This window comes from Aristolochia californica, unplaced genomic scaffold (assembly GCF_029961685.1).
Source record: "Aristolochia californica isolate CCGP_79_NKW_82.1479 unplaced genomic scaffold, dmAriCali1.0.hap1 SCAF_1, whole genome shotgun sequence".
Classification (NCBI taxonomy): domain Eukaryota; kingdom Viridiplantae; phylum Streptophyta; class Magnoliopsida; order Piperales; family Aristolochiaceae; genus Aristolochia; species Aristolochia californica.
The window spans coordinates 57,548,098-57,566,776 of record NW_027181770.1 but is presented as its reverse complement, the minus strand read 5'-3'; the positions used below and the strand labels follow the sequence as shown (position 1 = coordinate 57,566,776).

Genomic DNA, 18,679 nt, shown 5'->3' with positions numbered 1-18,679 from the left:
ATGAAATAGGAAAAGCTTATGTCATTACCTATCTGATTTTGTGAAATTGGTAAAGGATGTTTTATTTGTTATTAATCCAATTAATCACAAGTGAACATGTAAATGTGTGAATAAAGAGGTAAATATAAATCTAACATATAAATCCTAATAAAATAATAAATATATATCCTTATAAATAAACGTTCTTTAGATCAAGTCATCCTCTACTCGAAAATAAACATTTTTCCGATGTTTTAAGGTTATAAAGGTATTCCTTTGTTCAAGTAATTGGGTACTTGGATATGAAATAATCTGACTAGTTAGTAGCCCATCTTCATATGAATTCATCAACTAGTTAAGTCTTGTGTACGAAAGTTAATATGTCAAGTAAAGAATGAAACCACTTATAAAAACACTATATTAACATCAGATTTCAAAGTATAAGCTCGATAAAATCAAATTGGTTTTTCAAATAGGGAAATCATACGAGCAACTCAAATAATAATTTGAACTTTTAAGGAATGATTTCAGAGTGCAAAGGTATAACTTCAATGTCCTTAAAGAAAATAGAGAGAGAAGTTTGGCAAGAGTGAATAAGATCCGAGAACACCAAGCAACAAGTAGTTGTTTGGAAGGTGGCGCCTTAAAAAATGTATTTGAAATGAATGCAAAATGTGGGAAAGGTTTAAAGTTTTAAAGATTTTGGGGTAGTTTTAAATTATGGATCGACCTTGACCATTTGTAACCCTAATATCAATCAACACCGTTGATGTTTTTCAAATGAAAAAGAAAATCAAGATTCGAAGTGATGCAAACAGGATGCAGAATTTTCTAACTATGCGCTCCCTCTTTGGTAGAGTCAGCAAGGGAAATCTTTTGCTGCACGCCCTCTGCTTGCCATCTGTTTATTACTGTGCCCGCCCTGCCGAGAGGCGAGTGGTTTAAGACTTGTCCTGGTCGCTGCGTCGTCGCAACTCCAAACCCTAGAAGAGCTAAAGAAAAAAGAAAGAAAGAAGGGACTGAGCTTTTGTATCGTTTCCATGGAAGGGGGAGGGAGTGATATGGAGTTGGAACGTTTTTTATTCTTCGAGCATGCTAAAAAAGCCGCCGAGTCACAGTACGCGATAAACCCTCTTGATGCCGATGTATGTGTTCTTACTATTCAATTTTACTTCTATCTGTGAAATGCTACTCTCATCCTAGTCATCTCTTTGGTTCTCATTGTTTTTTAGCTGTCGTTAAATTAATCCTGGGTTTTACGGGACTTTCATTTGCATTATGTTGTTCTTTCATTGTTTTTTTTTTTTTGGATGTTGCTAATTCGTGTAGCCGTAATAAACTGTAGATATTGTTGGAGACAGCGGACAGCTCTCCCTCTCTCTGGTTTAGGCAGTTTCTGATTTATTTGGGAAATTTATTGCGTCTTTTTTTATCTGTTTTCTAGAATTTGACTAGATGGGGAGGAGTGCTTATGGAGTTGGCGCAATTTCAGAGTGGCCCTGAGTGTATTCAGATGCTTAAAGGTAATTTCTTTTTGCCTTTAAATTGGGTATTTTGGAAGCTTAATGCTACTGTGAAATGGTGTCGTTTCAATCTCCACAAATATCCGTAGTTTCTCCACTTTTATGTTTTCTCCTCTGGGTTCCTCGTGTGCTTGTATAATATTTAGGTCGACAGCATTGTTTCTATTTTTTTTTTTTCATTGATAATCAAGTGATAAAATTATCATCAGACAATGATTTTAATGTTGATTGGTGAGACATTGTTGCTTTGGAAGAAGATCTGTACTTTTTATGCTTCATACAGTGTCACCTTCTATGCGGTTGTTCTATTGATGTTCTTAGGAATGAAGTGTCCTAATATGTAATTTCTTATCTTTTATACATCGTTTCAGATGCTGTTTCAAAGCTGGAGGAAGCACTTAAAATCAATCCAAAAAAGCATGATGCTCTCTGGTGCTTGGGAAATGTTCTTACCTCCCAAGCATTTCTGACATCGGATCCCGAAGCAACTCTTAACTTTAAGAAAGCTGCTGAATGCTTCCAGCAAGCGATAGATGAGGTTTGTGCTACTGCATTGTATGAAGGCCTTTCTTTTTCTCAGTTGCTTCATTTTTCTTTGTAGTCTATTAAGTGACTTAATTGGTTCTGTCCTTCTATGTTGTAGAAGAGTATGTAACTGTGTTGGTTAATGTAGGATCCTGGGAATGAGCTTTATCTCAAATCGTTGGAAATGTCAGCAAAGGTAATCTTGTATTCCTTACTTCTTTGCTTTGTTGGAAGGTTCCTAGATTTCTTTCCCTTTACATTATTTATCTTTAAATGTGTTGCATTTAGAAGCATGCAAAGTTCTCTTTTATAAATATCAGGAGATAAATTTCACTTTAAATATTTTTGAAAGTGTCAATTACAGATGTTGTTGTATAATTGTCCCTCCCTCTCTCTTGCTCTTAATCAACAGGACAGACTCTTTGATTGGTCCATCAGAAGTAGTTTTTGGAATTGTCAGTATTAGATATCAGATCACTTTTTTTCTCTCTCTACTTGCATTTATCAACTTCAGGACAGACTCTTTGATTGGTCCATCAGAAGTAGTTTTTGGAGTTGTCAGTATTAGATATCAGATCACTTTTTTTCTTTCTCTACTTGCATTTATCAACTTCAGGAAGGAGCCTATTCTTTTGCTTGTACCGTGCTTCATAAAAAAAGTGATTCTTGTTTTAGGGTTCAGCACCTCCTTAGTATAAAAAATATCTTCCGTATGCTAAAAATGATATTTCAGGCAAAAGATGTGTTCCCTTTTCTAGAAGCTTTTTCATCAATGAGCTACAGTGTCATGGGACAAAATCACCTTCCTAACATTTGTACTTCCTCTTACATGGGATTTATAAATGAATATTACCCCTCTCGAAGTGTCTTTTTAAGGATTCTCTTGAGGATTTCTTGTAAATGTATCCTTGGGAGTGGTTAGTTATGCTCTTGATATTCTGTTTTACTTTGGCTATAGTAGAGTTGGTTGGCATAAGTTCCTTTGTGCTGTCTTAGGCTGCTTTCCACATGCAAGTATGGTTGCAAACTTATCTTAGAATATTTGCCTAGCAAGCTCAAGTTTTTTGTGTTTCGGTTGTTAGACAAAAGAAATAGTTGTTCTTTGAATGTTTTCATTGAACTGAACTAGGGTGAATTATCTTCTCTATTCTTGACATGAAGAAGGTGTCGTGGATTACTAAAATCTTTCCTTAATTTAAAGTTAGCCTTAGTTATAACACAAAATATGAGATTAGAATGGTTTGTCTGATCTCATGTTATTTCCTTGTTTCTGCTTTCATGAAATGAAGATTATTTATCAACTTTTGAGCTTGAAAAAATTAGCTTCCTCTGCTGTTACAAAATGTTATTGTTTGGTTGTAAGTTCCTGTTGTGTATTAGATCAGGTTGGATACCCCATCTAAGCCGTACCTCCCCCTACAGTTCATATACGCTAACACTATACTTATACAACAAATACAATTTGCTGTGATAATTTTAAAACAAAAAATAAAAAGTGCAAGGTGGGTCAGAGCAGGCAAATGTTCCCGTGTATCGCTGTCCCATGAAAACATTGATGCAGCAGGGCATTTCCACCGTCACCTGGGCTCCTCTACACTTCTCTTTCTAAAAAGTCTTGCTCCCTTCAATCTCACTATCACCTCGACTAATACAGGGACGAGCCTTCTCTAGCTAGCTCCATTAAGGATCTGATTCGGGCAATAGGTCAAAAGATATACTGAAATTTTGAAAATGATCTCCTTAGTAAAGTTGTCCAATAAACTTTTCTCTGAACTGATTCTTTTATGTCTGATGCAGTAAAAGAACTGTTTTTGTAATAGATGCATCTTAGAGCACAACAACTTAGGAGTTGTCACAGTTGATGGTAACAGTCAGAGATCCAAAAAGAAAGTGTTCTTCATAGGGGTTGGAGAAATTTATGCAGGCTAATGATTGTTGATGTCCCTTTAAGGTATTTCGGAGGAAATTAGGGAAAAGACTAATCTTTAGGTGTTATCGAAGGCCACCAACTCCTTTCTCTGTTGCTAAAAGTAATCACCGATTTCATTCTGTATGCAAGCTCATTGATTCTTTGTGTTCTGCAGGAGAGTTTTGAGTTTTGCATGCCTTCTGTCCTTCACTCACAATACATTTGATGCTGTCATCCTTCTTCACTCCCTATAAAGTCTCAGACCTTTGAGAAAACCTCGTCCTGCCTATCTTCTCATTCAAGAGGACAATTTCGTGATCATTGTTGGACTAGGTCTGGAAGCCTTGTCTTTGGCAATGAAATCGCCTCATTGACAATATTATGTCCTGTAGCCTTACCATGAGTTCACGTCTCATTCATGAGCAACCAATTATTTGAGTGTATGTGACATCAAATCGCCTAATACCTTCACTGCTGGAGATTGATGCTAAAAAATTGAATCATTAAGCGGTCATAAGCTATTGTTAATGTAGAATATGCTATAATGCTCTGAATGATAAGTCTGGCAATGTGAAAGAAATCAAATTCTCAAAGGATTGCGGTCAATTGGTGGCTGAGGATTCCTTTTTATGGCTTAAAGTCATTGAGTGACCCAGTTGATTTAGCAAGAGAGGAAAGTTCTTATTGTTTTTATTCCAATGGTAAAATTTCCTTAGTGATGCATCTTTAATAGAAAAAAGCTTTAGTGATGCAGCTACTGCATGGTTTAATACTAGTTTGCTTCTCATGATTTCTAAAAGGCTGAGTATCTGAATTCACACCTTTCAGAATCTTCGAAAGAATTGTGCAGAAGCTTCTGGGAGATCTTGAAAACCTCAGGTTGTGTAAGCCATGGATTCATGGCAATTGTGAAAAGGATATGTTGGACTTCATTGTGTTATGCTTTATGCTCTTCTGATTTGCTCCATCAATTCATTTTATATTTCTGTCAATAGAAAATGGAAAAGTGAGTGGGATTTTTCATAGGAGTTGGCCAATTACCAAGTTGACACCCTATCTAGGTGAGGACTCATCTTGCATGAAGGTGAGATGTGAACTGCTGAGTTGGTCATTAATGTTCAAAATAATAGTTATCTATTGGGACATCGTGGGTGAATAGCACTACATGTATTTCTTTCTTTCTTTTTTTATTGGTAAGGAGCAATACCGTGTTGTAGGATGGGAGTGGCTTGTTAATTGAGGTGCTTGTATGTCCTTTCTCTTGATATATTCTTTCTTGCCATTTAAAACAAGATCGTTAGTTGGCAAACGAATGGCGAGTGCTATCGTGATGGACAACTACCTAGGACCTTGTTAAATTTGATCAAATATTCTAGACTACTTCCATGTGAAGTTCTGTTGAGACTTAAGCATTAAGCATCATGATGAATAGATTTGGACATATGTGAAGCCCCTTAAATTTATATGGTAGTGTAAAGTTTTTAGCTTAAAAAGAGGACCATATTAATGGTAAAATGCTTTATTGGTCCTGTTAAGGAATAGTCCCACATGGATTAGTGAGTACAAAGATCTTGAGTTTATTAGTTGGGAAAGAGGTTTCCTAAGTTGACTAGTCATTTTGGGATAGGGCCTTGGACCCAACTTAACATGGTATCAGAGCAGGTACTCATATGTGGGCCTATACCTAAATATTATCTACTTGTAGAGCCACAAAAGAGGGCCTACACCTAAACTGCCTACTCCTAAATTATCCACTAGTAAAGCCACAAAAGATGGTCTACACGTGAGGGAGAGTGTTAAGGAATAGTCCCACGTGGATTAGTGGGTACAAAGATCTTGAGTTTAGTTGGGAAAGAGGTTTCCTAAGTTGACTAGTCATTTTGGGATAGGGCCTTGGACCCAACTTAACATGTCCTGAAGTTCTTGCATCACCAACCTGGTCAAGGGCATTGTCCAGCTTGAAAGGTCATACATATAGCTGCGGTGTGTATGACTTGCCCAAAGCATGTGAAGGTACCCAGTAGGGTTATCCGTAATGACATACAGAGAGCTGTGGTGCTTATCAGATGCCCGACAAAGCTGAACAACTTCTACAAAAAACTACTTGGGAATATGGTGAAATCAGCAAAAATAAGGAACTAATATAAGGTTTTTTTTGAATTTTCTGAGAAATGGCTGGTTTCTTTTGATTTTAGCCTTTCTAGAGAAATGGAAAGATTTTATTTTGTTCAAGAATCAACATAAAAATAGAAACTTCTTTCTTTTTTAAATTTTTTTGTAAATCATTATACTCCATTTATAGCTTATTAGAAGATGGGCCCAAGCCCATAAGATATGGACCCACCGTGATCACGTGAGGTGGCATTATGAGTCTTATACAAGAAGAAGTCTTACAGAACCACGATTATTATGGAAGGAAGTCTCACAGAAGAGTTTCAGTTTAAAGGTGTTTTAGTCTTGTTAATCTTCTATTTATATTGGGTTATTTAATTATGCTAGGACTTATCTTTAAGTGTTAAAGTTTGGGTGTAATTGGGACATAGCTCTGGTCTCCAAAATTATAGAAAAGAGAGTCCCCATCTGATGGTTTACCTCTTTAAATATTGGTTTTAGTTCTCCAACTTAATCTGTTTAGGTTTCTGCTGAAACTTCATTCTGTCTGTCCGCCATGGCTCACTCCACTTGTCATAACTTCTTTTTAATAGGTGCGTATTTCATTAAGAAAAGAGAAGAAATATGAGGTTACAAGAAAACAAACAAGACCAGCAACAAACCAACCCCCTGGCCATAACTCTCAGCTGTTTTTTGAATGTAGTCCCTATCTGCACCAGGATTGTTGCTGGAGTGGCAAAGGCATTGCTTTCTTTCCCTCTCTCTCTGCACCTTTCTGAACTTAGTATCAAGCATAAATAGAACTAACTAGCATCAAGTTATGATTCTCTTAAGTTTCATACCTGGATCTAGCAAACATAAGGTTTGGACACTTTTCATTGTAATTAAATTTGGAGCAGTTTGCACATTTAATTTATTTTTTCTCACTCAAGTTCAAGCTCTAGAAATATGTTAGCATTTCTTTCTCATTCCTTGCATGTTAGCTAAGTGTATGCAGGTGTACAGTACGAAGATGTTCTTTTGCATTTTTTTTAGCAACATTACATGACATTTCTTTCTCTTTCTTTGCATGTTAGCTAAGTGTATGCAGGTGTACAGTACGAAGATGTTCTTTTGCTTTTTTATTTTAGTGACATTACATGAATCTTGTTTCCTTTGGAAGGGTGATATTTTTACCCAGTTGCTGTGACTTTATTTTTCTGTTTTATTAATTTTTTAAATTAAATTCTAATTAATTTACTAACCATAGTCTTTATAGGCACCTGAGCTGCATGCACAGATCCAGGCACAAACTTTCAACAAAGCTGGCGCAGGGGCATCAGGTTCAACTGTTAAGGTGATATATTGGTGTTGTTTCACACACCCATATTATTTTATTGTCATATAATTGTGTTAGTTATTGTGGCTTTTTTTGTGGCTTCGTTTTTTTTTTGTTCATTGTTTGTTATCCTCTCTTCTGCTTAGGTCATTTTTAGTGGCTTTTATAGGGTAAAATGTTATGACTTTCACATTGTGATTATTTCTATAGTTCTTGGTTTTTTGGTTTGTTGGAGGTGAGGGATACTGTTGTTTAAGTTGATTGACAGTGAAAAGGAGGATTTTCTTGTAGATCTTGCAACTGGGATGAGTTCACCTGCCCTTAGTAGGGCGGATATATACTCTGCATGAAGAGCGAATGTCGTTTCACTTGAAATTATTTTTACGATTGTTATTATGTTTTGGTTTAGTTGGCGGTGGGGATTTTGAATCTTTATTGGTTTGTTTGCGTTGAGTAACAGTAAAAAAAGGAGGATTTTCCTCCTTGATCTAACAGCATGGGATGCTAGCACATACCCTTATAGCGGAGTAAAGTCTAACCATAACTACCAGAAACTGGAGAGGGAATACCATTCCACTAGAATTGGTTCTTAAAACTGATACAACACTTTCCTAAATTTTGTAGGAAACTTTTCAGAAATGTTTTTGAAATTTGTGTTGTTGGGAGATCTGCAATTGCTTCCGAATTGGAATTTAATTCCAGATCAACAGTAATTTTAGAGTTAGTGTTTCTGGTAGTAGTTGTGATTTCTTTTCCAAAAGCTTCAAATGTTAGAGTAACTGTGGACTTCCAAATTTAGTTGCCCAAGAACTGAAATGAAATTCTGAAGAGGGAAGCTAAATCAGAAAAATGAAATTCATTTGTCATTTTTCAATAATTATATTAATGTTATGACGAAATAATAATAATTTTTATAATAAATGCGTTATTATTATCAAATATAATAATTAATTTTAAATTAATTGATTGTTAAATAAATTATTTAGAAAATGATTAATACTAACATGGTGGCAATTATATTTACTACTTTTGATAGTAAAAATGCATTATCTTTTTCAAAAAAAACATTGAAAAAATGCATTACGATAATTTAGAATTAAGTTTAAAAAATTTAAGTTATCGAAATTATTATGTTAAATGATTTAAACCTGTTATTTTAAAATTAAGCTCAATATATATTTCACTTGACATAAATTGATACACTTTTAAATTCAGTATAATATTATAATCAAATATATGATTAATTATTATATATTATTCAATTAAAATAAAATTTATGGTTAATTTATATATATTGAATTTTAGATTTTAAATAACAGATAATTTTTAATGTTTAAGTAATAATAACTTCTTTACCATTATCGATTTTTAGTAGTGTGATAAACTATTTATATAAAAACTCTAACAATCATGATTTAATTTGATTAAGTAATGTTTATGACAATCATTTGAAACATCGAATTTAGTTTTACAAATGCCAAACATTGTATTAAATATTTATTCTAGATTCATATACCAGCAACTGATTTATAGCAAAACTATTTCTGTATTACAAATTCTAAATGTAGTATCACCTCCAAAGGAACTTCTTGCATTATTACAAAAAAGTCTCCAAAGGAATTTTTGTGAAATTATATATGAATCTTATATATGTTTCAATGAATTAAGAAGATAAAAATGAAAATTGTAAACTGTTTGTTTCAAATAAGTTGTTTAATGACATAAAGACTATTCAACAGGTTCATTTCTAATTATAATTATTTTCAACAAAAACTTAATCAGTTATTATCTGTATTTCTGTGTATAGGAATATTTCTTAATATATCATTTGTTTCTTACTAGTTTCTAAATATTTTCTTATTTTTAGGTTAATAGTTTGTAGAAGCTTATTGAATTTTTCCAATTCATATTCTCAATTTTACATTTTCTCTCTTTTTTGTCCCTTTCCTGTTTCTGTTCTCAAGTCCATTAATCATGGCATTAGAATCAAACTCTTAAGGTAACAGTTTTGTTTACTGAGGCATTGAATCCTATTTTGTTCAAGTCAGAGATTCATCGCCATACTGGCAGTTATCATATAGTTTTCTAATTTTGATTTTTTTATCTTTAAAATTTGATTTCTTTAGTGACTTTCTCTTAAGTTGAGTTTCAAATATTCCTTCAAGAGCCAACTAGTACTTGAATTCCCACTTGCCCACTTTAAAATGACATTCTTATTTGTGTCTATTATCAAACTTAAATTCATTGAGAAGGTTTTTGAACCAAACAAAATGAAGAGTTGGATGATTGCGGTATAGTAGTCTATAGTAAGGATTAGAGTTTTATCTTTATTATTTTGATTTTTATTTTTTAACTGTTGGGTTGATGGAACCGTAAATGTTATGTCCTAAATCTTAATGATATGGTTTGCCTGTCACTTTTAATTTTCCTCATGAATTAATGTATTTTTCTTTGTGCTGCTTGGACATGTTTGGTTTTCAATATACTTATTCAAATAAGCTTGAAAGTTTATTTCACTCGGTTTCCTATTTTCTTATTTTTTGATAGTTGGTATCAGTATTGTTTACGGTGTGTGCATGTTATGGTTTCTGCTTAAGATCAAGGTTCATTACTAAATTCACTCAGGTTTCTTTACAAAAAAAAAAGCTGTTAAATGATGTTTTGGATGTAGATTATATTGTTGTTTAGTCAAGCCATGTTATTCAAGTTGTGTTTTTTGGAGTCATAGGCTTCTCCAAGCTCATGATGGATCCATGGTTGTGCGTCTTAAGCTCGTCTCTTGATCTTGACTGTGGTTTAAAAGAAACAGATTTCAGCAACCACATAAAAATAATGAATATTTAACAAAGATTGCAAAGCTGTTTGATTTGCGAATCATTAGCTGTCAATTTTATACTGTAAATATCTACTGGTTAGTGAAGAAGATTGTATAGACAATATGATTGATTCTTGTGGAATTGGAGGTGTGCTGAAAAATGATTCAAGTGGGGTTCCATCTGGTTGCTTCTCAGAGTGCTCAGGTTTACTGGTTTCTAAAATTTAATCTTTTACCCAAAACATATAAAAGAAGAAAGAATAATTTTAACTGGATTGTTAATTTCTGGTTAGACTATCAGAAACTGTAAGTTTGTCTTTGGAGTTTGTGATACTCTGGTGCCCCATTTTTTTTCTTTTTTTCTTTTTTTTCTTTGGAGATTTGGTAAAAGCAGAATCTGTTACTCCATGGAAAAAACAAAAGACATAAAATGATTATGTATATATAATTTCCATTACAGGGTTCCAAGAAAAAGAAAAACAGTGACCTTGCATACGACATTTTTGGGTGGGTCATTCTTGCAGTTGGCATTGTTGCATGGATTGGGATGGCAAAGTCTCATGTTCCTCCGCCAGCCCCAAGATGAACACCTTGAATTATTCCATCCTATGGAGGCCTCTATCTGTGCAGGTAATTTGGGAGCTTATTCGCTTTCAAGACCTAGGTTATAGCTGGGAGAGGCTTTGAAGGAAACTGCGGAGCGATACGAATGGACGAGCAACCCCGGGCATTCGAGGGTCTGTCGTAGCAATTCATCTATTTTCGCCATGAAACTTTTTCTATGGAAATTTATGCTTCATTTGCATGGGGTGTCTCTATTAAAGAGTTAGTTTGCATTTTGTTATCGAGCAGCATGTTTGTGTACTTGGCGAGGACTTAACTGGAGTTCTTATATGCTGGTTCCAGAGGCAATAAATTTGTATACTGTTGTCAGTTGCCATGCAAAGATTTTCTTAAAGTATGCGTTTTCTGATCTAGTTATTTGACTAAAAATTGGTGCTCGATCGATTAAAAAGTCATTGAAAGTTTATCGTATGATTTCCAATATACATATTTATCAAAATCAGCCTACTCGCTTGTTTTAGACTAGATAAGGATTTGACTAACATTTGTAACATATTCTTTTCTCCTTACTGGAAACCCTAAAACCTTCTAGTTGTTGCATATAAATTTCTTTCTCTAATTTGCCATTAAGAAATGTGGTTTTTAATGGATTTTGAGGTTATATGATGCAGTCAGTACAATAAGTACTCTTAAGTACTCACTATCAGTACAATTAGTACTCTTAAGTACTCACTATCAGTACAATTAGTACTTGAACTAGTGATTGAAGAATATTATCGAAAAAGTGGATTATTTTTCTTTGACTAAAACATTTAGTAACTAACCTAGCTTTATATATTTATTAATTCTTCAGTATAAAGATTGAAGTGTAAGAAATGAAACAAATAAAGAGAAGGGAGCTGGTGCCATAGTGAAGCTGTGAGAGTAACAGGTACTAAACGTCAATGCAACCAATGGATGAGTAATTTGCATTGGAGACAGCCTTGTAATCCACTAACAATGAAACTACATATTTATATGCATGATTTAGCCACAAGAAGGGAGGTCATGCAGGCTTTAGGAGTCCACAGATATCTTTTCTTTCTTTTCGTGGAATGGTGTAGGGAGTAGGTTGGCTGATGAACCCATGAATTTGCCTCTTGTGCGGGACACCTTGCCATTATCAGAAAGAATCTCACCATCTTCTTTTAAGCATATCTAATTAGACCACTTGGTCTGTCTTTTGAACTCAGTGCAGGATCTGACTAGGAATATTAAATCTTTACAGAGCAATGACAACCCTCTTTTTCTTTTCCTCCTCTTCCTCTCTTTCTTCCTTAGATTAATGATTGATAGGGCTTTTTTTATTGCCTTCATGAAAGTTGTAGAACTCCCATCTCTCTGTAGTTTGAAAGCAAAGCAAGCTGTGCTTGAACACGCGTTAACGTTGCAATGGAGGGTCTGCGGCCTAGCTAGTAGAGAAATTTGGGTGGTTTTAAAAGGGAAGAAAGAAGACGTGTGCAGTGGTTTTTAACGATTCTGCTCATGATTTTTATCTTAATAATTTTTTCTATTCTCTCAAAGAGAATAGAATAGTTATTGTAGCTTTGGTCCCCAACTGAAGTGGGATGAGTGCTTTCGTTAAGAATTTAATATTCGTTTCCAGATAGCTCAAGCAAGGAATAGTATGTGACTGGAGAGAGAGAAGAGAGATTGCAAGACTAGGGTTTTCTCCGCTTCTATCAGCTTGAAGATAGATCCTGGTCTGTCTTCTGAACGAATGAACTTTTCCAGATGGGAATGGAGCACAGTAAAGTAATTTCGTTGGAGATGGAGAGAGAAAAGGCAGCTTAAATGCAAGTTGTCTAATGAGGTCAATATGGCTGCATGAAGGTGGCCGGAGTTGCCAATTTTTTGTTGGACAAGGCTCATGATCACTTGTCCACACTTGTCTTTCAACGCTCCGACCATTCATAATCAGATGTTGCGAGTCAAATACTTGACGAGTAAATATAAATGAAATAGATACTGCAGTGTAGAGTGAGTGGACTTAGCAATTTCACTGAAGAAATGGAAGGACAGGCTAAATTTATTTATCTTTGTAGTACACCCAAAAAAAACAAAAAAGTAGCTTAATTAAGTAGACCACATAGAGAGAGTAATGGAAGAGTTGTTGTGATATCTCTTTCTTCAATCACTTAATGGAACGTATATTAAAATATTAATTTTTAATGACCTCCATTAAAAAGAAGATGATTCCAATGATAACAACCATAACAATTGTTAAAAAAGGGATTTTTCTTAAATTACCCATTTTTTTATAAAAAATAACCTACATCCAAACTTAATATAAAAGATATCTAACTTTGACACGTGTACAGTCTAAGAAGACACGCCAGCTTTGATCGCTTATGTGGTAACACATCATCATGCCACATCAGCTACTGAAGGAAATAACATCACATTGTCATGTCATCAATACGTCGTGGCAGTATTCCATGTCTGTATACCTTTTTTCCTCTCATTTTCTATTTATTATTGATTTAAGTTCTTTTGTAATTAAAAAATATTTTAAAAACAATAGTTTCTGGTTTTAAAAATCTTACACATTTCATTAGCTTTTATTTAATATAATAAAAATATAAATTAGTTTATTATTTATTTTAAAAAATTAATGTAATTAATACCTTATATTATCTATTTAAGATATTATTTAATTTAATACAATATTTTGATTTTTAAAATCCTATTTGTTAGAACATATTTATTACCTTCTTTTCTAGAATAATAAAATATAAATTTTATATTAATTAGTTAGTTAAAAAATATTATTACCTATTAAATATTAATTAAATATAGTAGCAGGTGAGATTCATCAAGAGATTCCAACAAAAGTTATACCCTCTTCATCTATAATTTAAGTGAGGTTTTAAGATCCAAGAGATTCCAGCCAAACCATACACTTAATAAATAAATAAATGTACTTTATAATCAACATGCCTTCCTTTTTCCTACTACTATTTATCTTTCATTGGATCTGCTTCAGGACATGAAAATTAAATAAAATAAAGGGACATTTAGGTTTTTACCCATTTTTTAAAACTTAATTAGATAAATAACGACATTTTTAACTTATTTAAAAAAATACCCAACTTTACTTTTTTAACTGTACATGTATACAGTCAAAAGTGACACGTAAGCTTTGACTGATTACATGTCGTCATGTCATCAACACTCAATGAGTTGATTGGCACGTCGACTGCCATGTCACCATTCTGACCTATCAAAGCTAAGTAAGATGCCATGTCAATAAATAACAAAAAATTGAAAAAATATTTTTTATTTTAAAAATCAAATATATGAATACACTTTTTATTACCTTATATTTTAAAAAAATTATAAAAAATTAACTGTTACCTATTTAACACCATTATTATTGATTAAATATTTATTAATTGAAAAAATATGAAAATTGTATATTAGAGTTTAAAAATAAAATTTATCGGTACAATTTTTATTACTTTATATTTTTTAAAAATAAAATAAAATGAGTATACTAATTAATAAAAAAATCTTACTCTAACCCATTTATTGTCAATTTCAAATATTTATAAATTTTAAAAATATACAAAAAAATTATTTTAGAGTCAAAAAATACAATTTATAGGTACATTTTTATCACTTTATTTATAAAATAATAATTTATTAATAAAAAATTAATTAATTAAAAATCTTACTCTACCTATTCAACACCTTTTATTATCAATTTAAAATATTTATTAACAAAAAAAATGAAAATTTTATCTTAGAGTTTAAAGATTAAATATATCAGGACTTTTTATTACCTTATATTTAAAATAATAAGTTATTAAAATTCTTTTTAATTAATTTAAAAAATTGTATTCTTACCTATTTAACACTTTTTTATTATCGATTTAAAATATTTTTTAATTAAATTTTTTTGAAAATTTTAGTTTAGAGTTTAAAAATCAAATTTATCAGTACATTTTATTATCAAATTTAACTGTACATTTTTTATTACCTTATATTAAAAATAATTAAAAATAAAAATAATAATTAAATAAAAAATCTTACTCTTACTTATTTAACACATTTTATTATCAATATAAAATATTTATTATTTAAAAAAATATATTAATTTTTTTTAAATTAGAGTTTAAAAATCAAATTTATAGGTACACATTTTGTTTACAATAATATAATATAAAATTAATTTATTAATTAATTAAAAATCTTACTCTTACCTATTTAATACTTTTTATTATCAATTTAAAATATTTATTAATTAAAAAATTATTTTAGTGTTTAAAAATCAAATTTATATGTACACATTTTATTACCTTATATTTACAATAATAAGCAAGGATGGATGTAAAAGGAAGTCATATATTAATAATTGATTTTACATCAAAATGTCAAAGAATATAAACATTCGTGTCTAATAAACAATAACTAAAGGGTAAATTTTAAAAAAATAAATAAATCAATTAATTTTTACTCCTTTGTATACAATCAAATGTAAAAATTTAAGGGAAATATTCTCTTCAAAATTTTTAGGCAAGGGGATTTGGGTAGTCCAAACATTATCCATTTTAATAGCAGTCTCGGTAGGTCAAGAAGGAAAGGTGGGGTAGGCCGACACAGGAAGCACCGACGTGAGCATTGAGTACTACACAAGGAGATGAAATGATAGGCTTCAATTTTTAGAAACGAGTGGTGTGAGGATGAATAGAAGGGAACGGAGAAGAAGAGTGAGAGATGTGGCTGAGACAAAGTTTGGGTTGAGAGGAAGAGAGGGTGGTTGAAAGGGGGGCGTTGAAGGCGATGGCGAAGCCGAGCGGCGGCACCTGGCACGACGAGAGGGGGCGAGAGGAGAGGAGAAAGATCAAGCGGGGAAAGAGAGAACGAAAAAAATAAGAAGGCAATGAGGGCTTACATGGCGCGAGATGACATGGCATAGTGTTAATATATAATGACAAAGCATCTCATTTGGCTACTGACATGTCGGAATGGTGACGTGGCAATTGACATGTCAATCAACTCACCATGTGTAGATGACATGGCGACATATAATCAGTCAAAGCCTATATGTCTCCTTTGACTGTACACATATACAATTGACAGGTCAAAGTTAAGTATTTTTCTAAATAAGTTCAAATTGTCATCATTTATCTAATTAAGTTTTAAAAAATGGGTAAAAACCTAAATGTCCCTAAAATAAATCACCCAAAGCTCTCGTGAGTCAAAAGCAAGGATGTCGTTGCAATAAATAGAGGCCGCACTATGCTTCACAAATCACAAGCTTTAACATGGAGAAGAAGCTTCACTTAGTAGCCAATCTTTGCTTCGTATCCTTGTTCATTGGAGCCACGAACCACGCTTTATGGCTACTCCTCTTCCTCTTCTTCCCCCTTTACCTCTTCATAGGCTTTCTCATAAATACTTGGCTGGTTGCCGGCGGCTTTGCATGGCGGGGAACTCCGGCGAGTGGCTGCACCATTCCAGGCCCCATTGGGTGGCCAGTACTCGGGAGCATAACTGTGATGGGTCCCCTGGCTCATCGTAAACTCGCAAAAATCTCAGCTGCACTAGGTGCCAATCACCTGATGGCCTTGAGTTTTGGCACCACCCGTGTGGTCATCAGCAGCCACCCGGACACCGCCAAGGAGATCCTCTCCAGCTGCGCCTTCGCTGACCGACCGCCCAAGGAAGCTGCCCGGTTACTCATGTTCGAGCGTGCCATCGGATTCGCTCCCTCTGGCGACTACTGGCGACAGCTCCGGAGGTTGGCCTTGACCCATTTGTTCTCTCCCCGGAGGATCACCAACCTGGAAGTGCTCCGCCAGCGGATAGCGGGAGAGATGTTGGAAAAAGTGGGAAAGGAGATGAATGAGAGAGGGATCGTCGAGTTGAGAGTAATCCTGCAGAATGACTCCCTAAACAGTATGGTGGGGAGTGTTTTTGGGAGCTTTGTGGGTGCGAAAAGGGAAGAGCTGGTGAGGATGGTGAAAGAAGGGTATGATCTGATTGGGATGTTCAACCTTAGCGATCATCTCCCGTTAGGGTTCTTGGATGTTCAAGGCCTCGGAGAGAGGTGCAGGAAGTTGGCTGATAAAGTGAAGGCCGTCGTGGGTGAGATCATAAAAGAAAGGAGGAGAACTCATGCAGATGAAGAGCCTAAGGGTGACGATTTTCTCACTGCTCTGTTAAGCTTGCCTTCTGAGGAGCAATTAAGTCACTCCGACGCCATTGCTGTGCTCTGGGTATGATGTTTTTCCATTTTCTTTTTTTCTTCATTTCTGTTCTTCGCTGCTTATCTGCCTGAAAGCTCTGGGTATGATGTTTTTCCATTTTCTTTTTTTCTTCATTTCTGTTCTTCGCTGCTTATCTGCCTTTCAGGCAGACAACAAAAAACTTTTCCTGTGATAAACAAGAGAGCACTACAAAAATGCTTCTAACACAGATCTACCTGGTCTATTAATGAAGCCTTAGCCCCGCTGACTTATCTAAATACAGAATAACATTATCTTGAATCTAGAGTGACTATTCCAGATCCTTTTGTACTTGTCATAAATCACATTAAACTGACTCGGACAGAACCCTAGATCCTGGTAGATACTAAAATGAGACCTCTCTCAATCTTTTTCCTCGCCCTCTTTTTAACAGCAAGGAAGGGAAACAACCACTACGGTGGCTAGCAGTTGGTGACATGGATGTATCATGGCACCAACTGATGCTAGGAACCATGTCATTATCTGTGATCCTTTGCAACCCTAATACAAAATCCTACACAGGAGATGATATTCCGAGGAACAGACACGGTTGCCATAGTCATGGAATGGATCATGACAAGAATGGTTCTTCACCCAGATGTCCAAGCCAAGGTTCAGCAAGAACTCGACTCGGTCGTGGGGAACTCGCGCACTGTTCGGGACTCTGACATAACCAACCTCCCCTACCTCCAAGCGGTCGTCAAAGAGGTTCTCCGGCTGAATCCACCAGGTCCGCTGCTTTCTTGGGCTCGCCTTGCCATCCGAGACGTTCAAGTGGGAAAGTACTTGATTCCAGAGGGCACAACGGCGATGGTGAACATGTGGGCAATAACCCACGACGGTTCCATCTGGAAGGACCCTTGGGAATTCAAACCTGATCGGTTTTTGGAAGAGGAGGTGAGTGTGATGGGTTCAGACTTGAGGCTTGCCCCGTTTGGGTCCGGCCGCAGGGTTTGCCCCGGCAAGACACTAGGGTTGGCCACTGTGCATCTATGGGTAGCACATTTGCTACACCACTTCAATTGGGTTGTGCTCAAATCCGTCGATCTTTCAGAGCATTTGCATCTCTCGCTTGAGAAGAAGAAGCCATTGCAGTGTCAGGCCTTTCCCCGGAACCCTTGTCCGTGAAGAAAGGGGATCACCTTTGTAGTAATTGTTCATGCAATGTCACTGCTAACTACTATAATATCTTTAATTTATGTGTGTTTGTAAAGACTGTGTAACTGCAGGTGCTTTGATTATAATATCTCTATGTGTGTAGTAAATGGATGGTAACTATAGTGCTTAATATAGTTTTTTTAATGGAGGGATTAGTTTTGATGAGAGGATTGGTAGGATGTGCATGACCGTAAAGTTTAGGATCTCCTTCAGATTCAAAAGTCACATTTTAAATATTCTAAAGCCGAAAGCAGACGACCTTTTGCCTTCAGATTTCGACGAGAGCCTCTTGAAAGCAAATATGTTTTCCCCCACTTGGTGGTTTCTTATATTTCGAGAGTTTTAAGCGCAAAAGTTTCTAGAAATGCCAAAAAGTTGGGAAAGCAATTGTCTTCAAATAAGATGGTAATTAGTTGGTTCTTCTTTTAGGGAAACTATTGGTTTGGGCTGCAAGCAAGTAGAGGTGAGGGAAAATACTCGGAGAGATGAGTCCCATTAATCCGA

General features: G+C 34.6%; 2 protein-coding genes across 2 annotated transcripts; both read left to right on the top strand.

Moving 5' to 3' along the window:
• Positions 1–775: 775 nt before the first annotated feature.
• On the top strand, positions 776–11,121 carry LOC137952578 (mitochondrial import receptor subunit TOM20-like). Its single transcript, XM_068799660.1, has 6 exons — positions 776–1,124; positions 1,424–1,502; positions 1,874–2,040; positions 2,176–2,223; positions 7,307–7,384; positions 10,642–11,121. Exons 1-6 carry the CDS (start codon positions 1,020–1,022, stop codon positions 10,765–10,767), a joined length of 603 nt encoding a protein of 200 aa, XP_068655761.1. The 5' UTR covers positions 776–1,019; the 3' UTR covers positions 10,768–11,121.
• A 4,933-nt stretch (positions 11,122–16,054) lies between these two features.
• On the top strand, positions 16,055–18,145 carry LOC137949269 (cytochrome P450 78A5-like). Its single transcript, XM_068795401.1, has 2 exons — positions 16,055–17,008; positions 17,540–18,145. Exons 1-2 carry the CDS (start codon positions 16,055–16,057, stop codon positions 18,143–18,145), a joined length of 1,560 nt encoding a protein of 519 aa, XP_068651502.1.
• The last annotated feature ends 534 nt before the right edge of the window (positions 18,146–18,679 follow it).

Coding starts and splice junctions, on each gene's coding strand:
- LOC137949269 (XM_068795401.1), top strand. CDS start 16,055: ATGGAGAAGAAGCTTCACTTAGTAGCCAATCTTTGCTTCGTATCCTTG. Junction 17,009..17,539: donor ACGCCATTGCTGTGCTCTGG/GTATGATGTTTT, acceptor AATCCTACACAG/GAGATGATATTCCGAGGAAC.
- LOC137952578 (XM_068799660.1), top strand. CDS start 1,020: ATGGAAGGGGGAGGGAGTGATATGGAGTTGGAACGTTTTTTATTCTTC. Junction 1,503..1,873: donor GTGTATTCAGATGCTTAAAG/GTAATTTCTTTT, acceptor ACATCGTTTCAG/ATGCTGTTTCAAAGCTGGAG. Junction 2,224..7,306: donor CGTTGGAAATGTCAGCAAAG/GTAATCTTGTAT, acceptor TAGTCTTTATAG/GCACCTGAGCTGCATGCACA.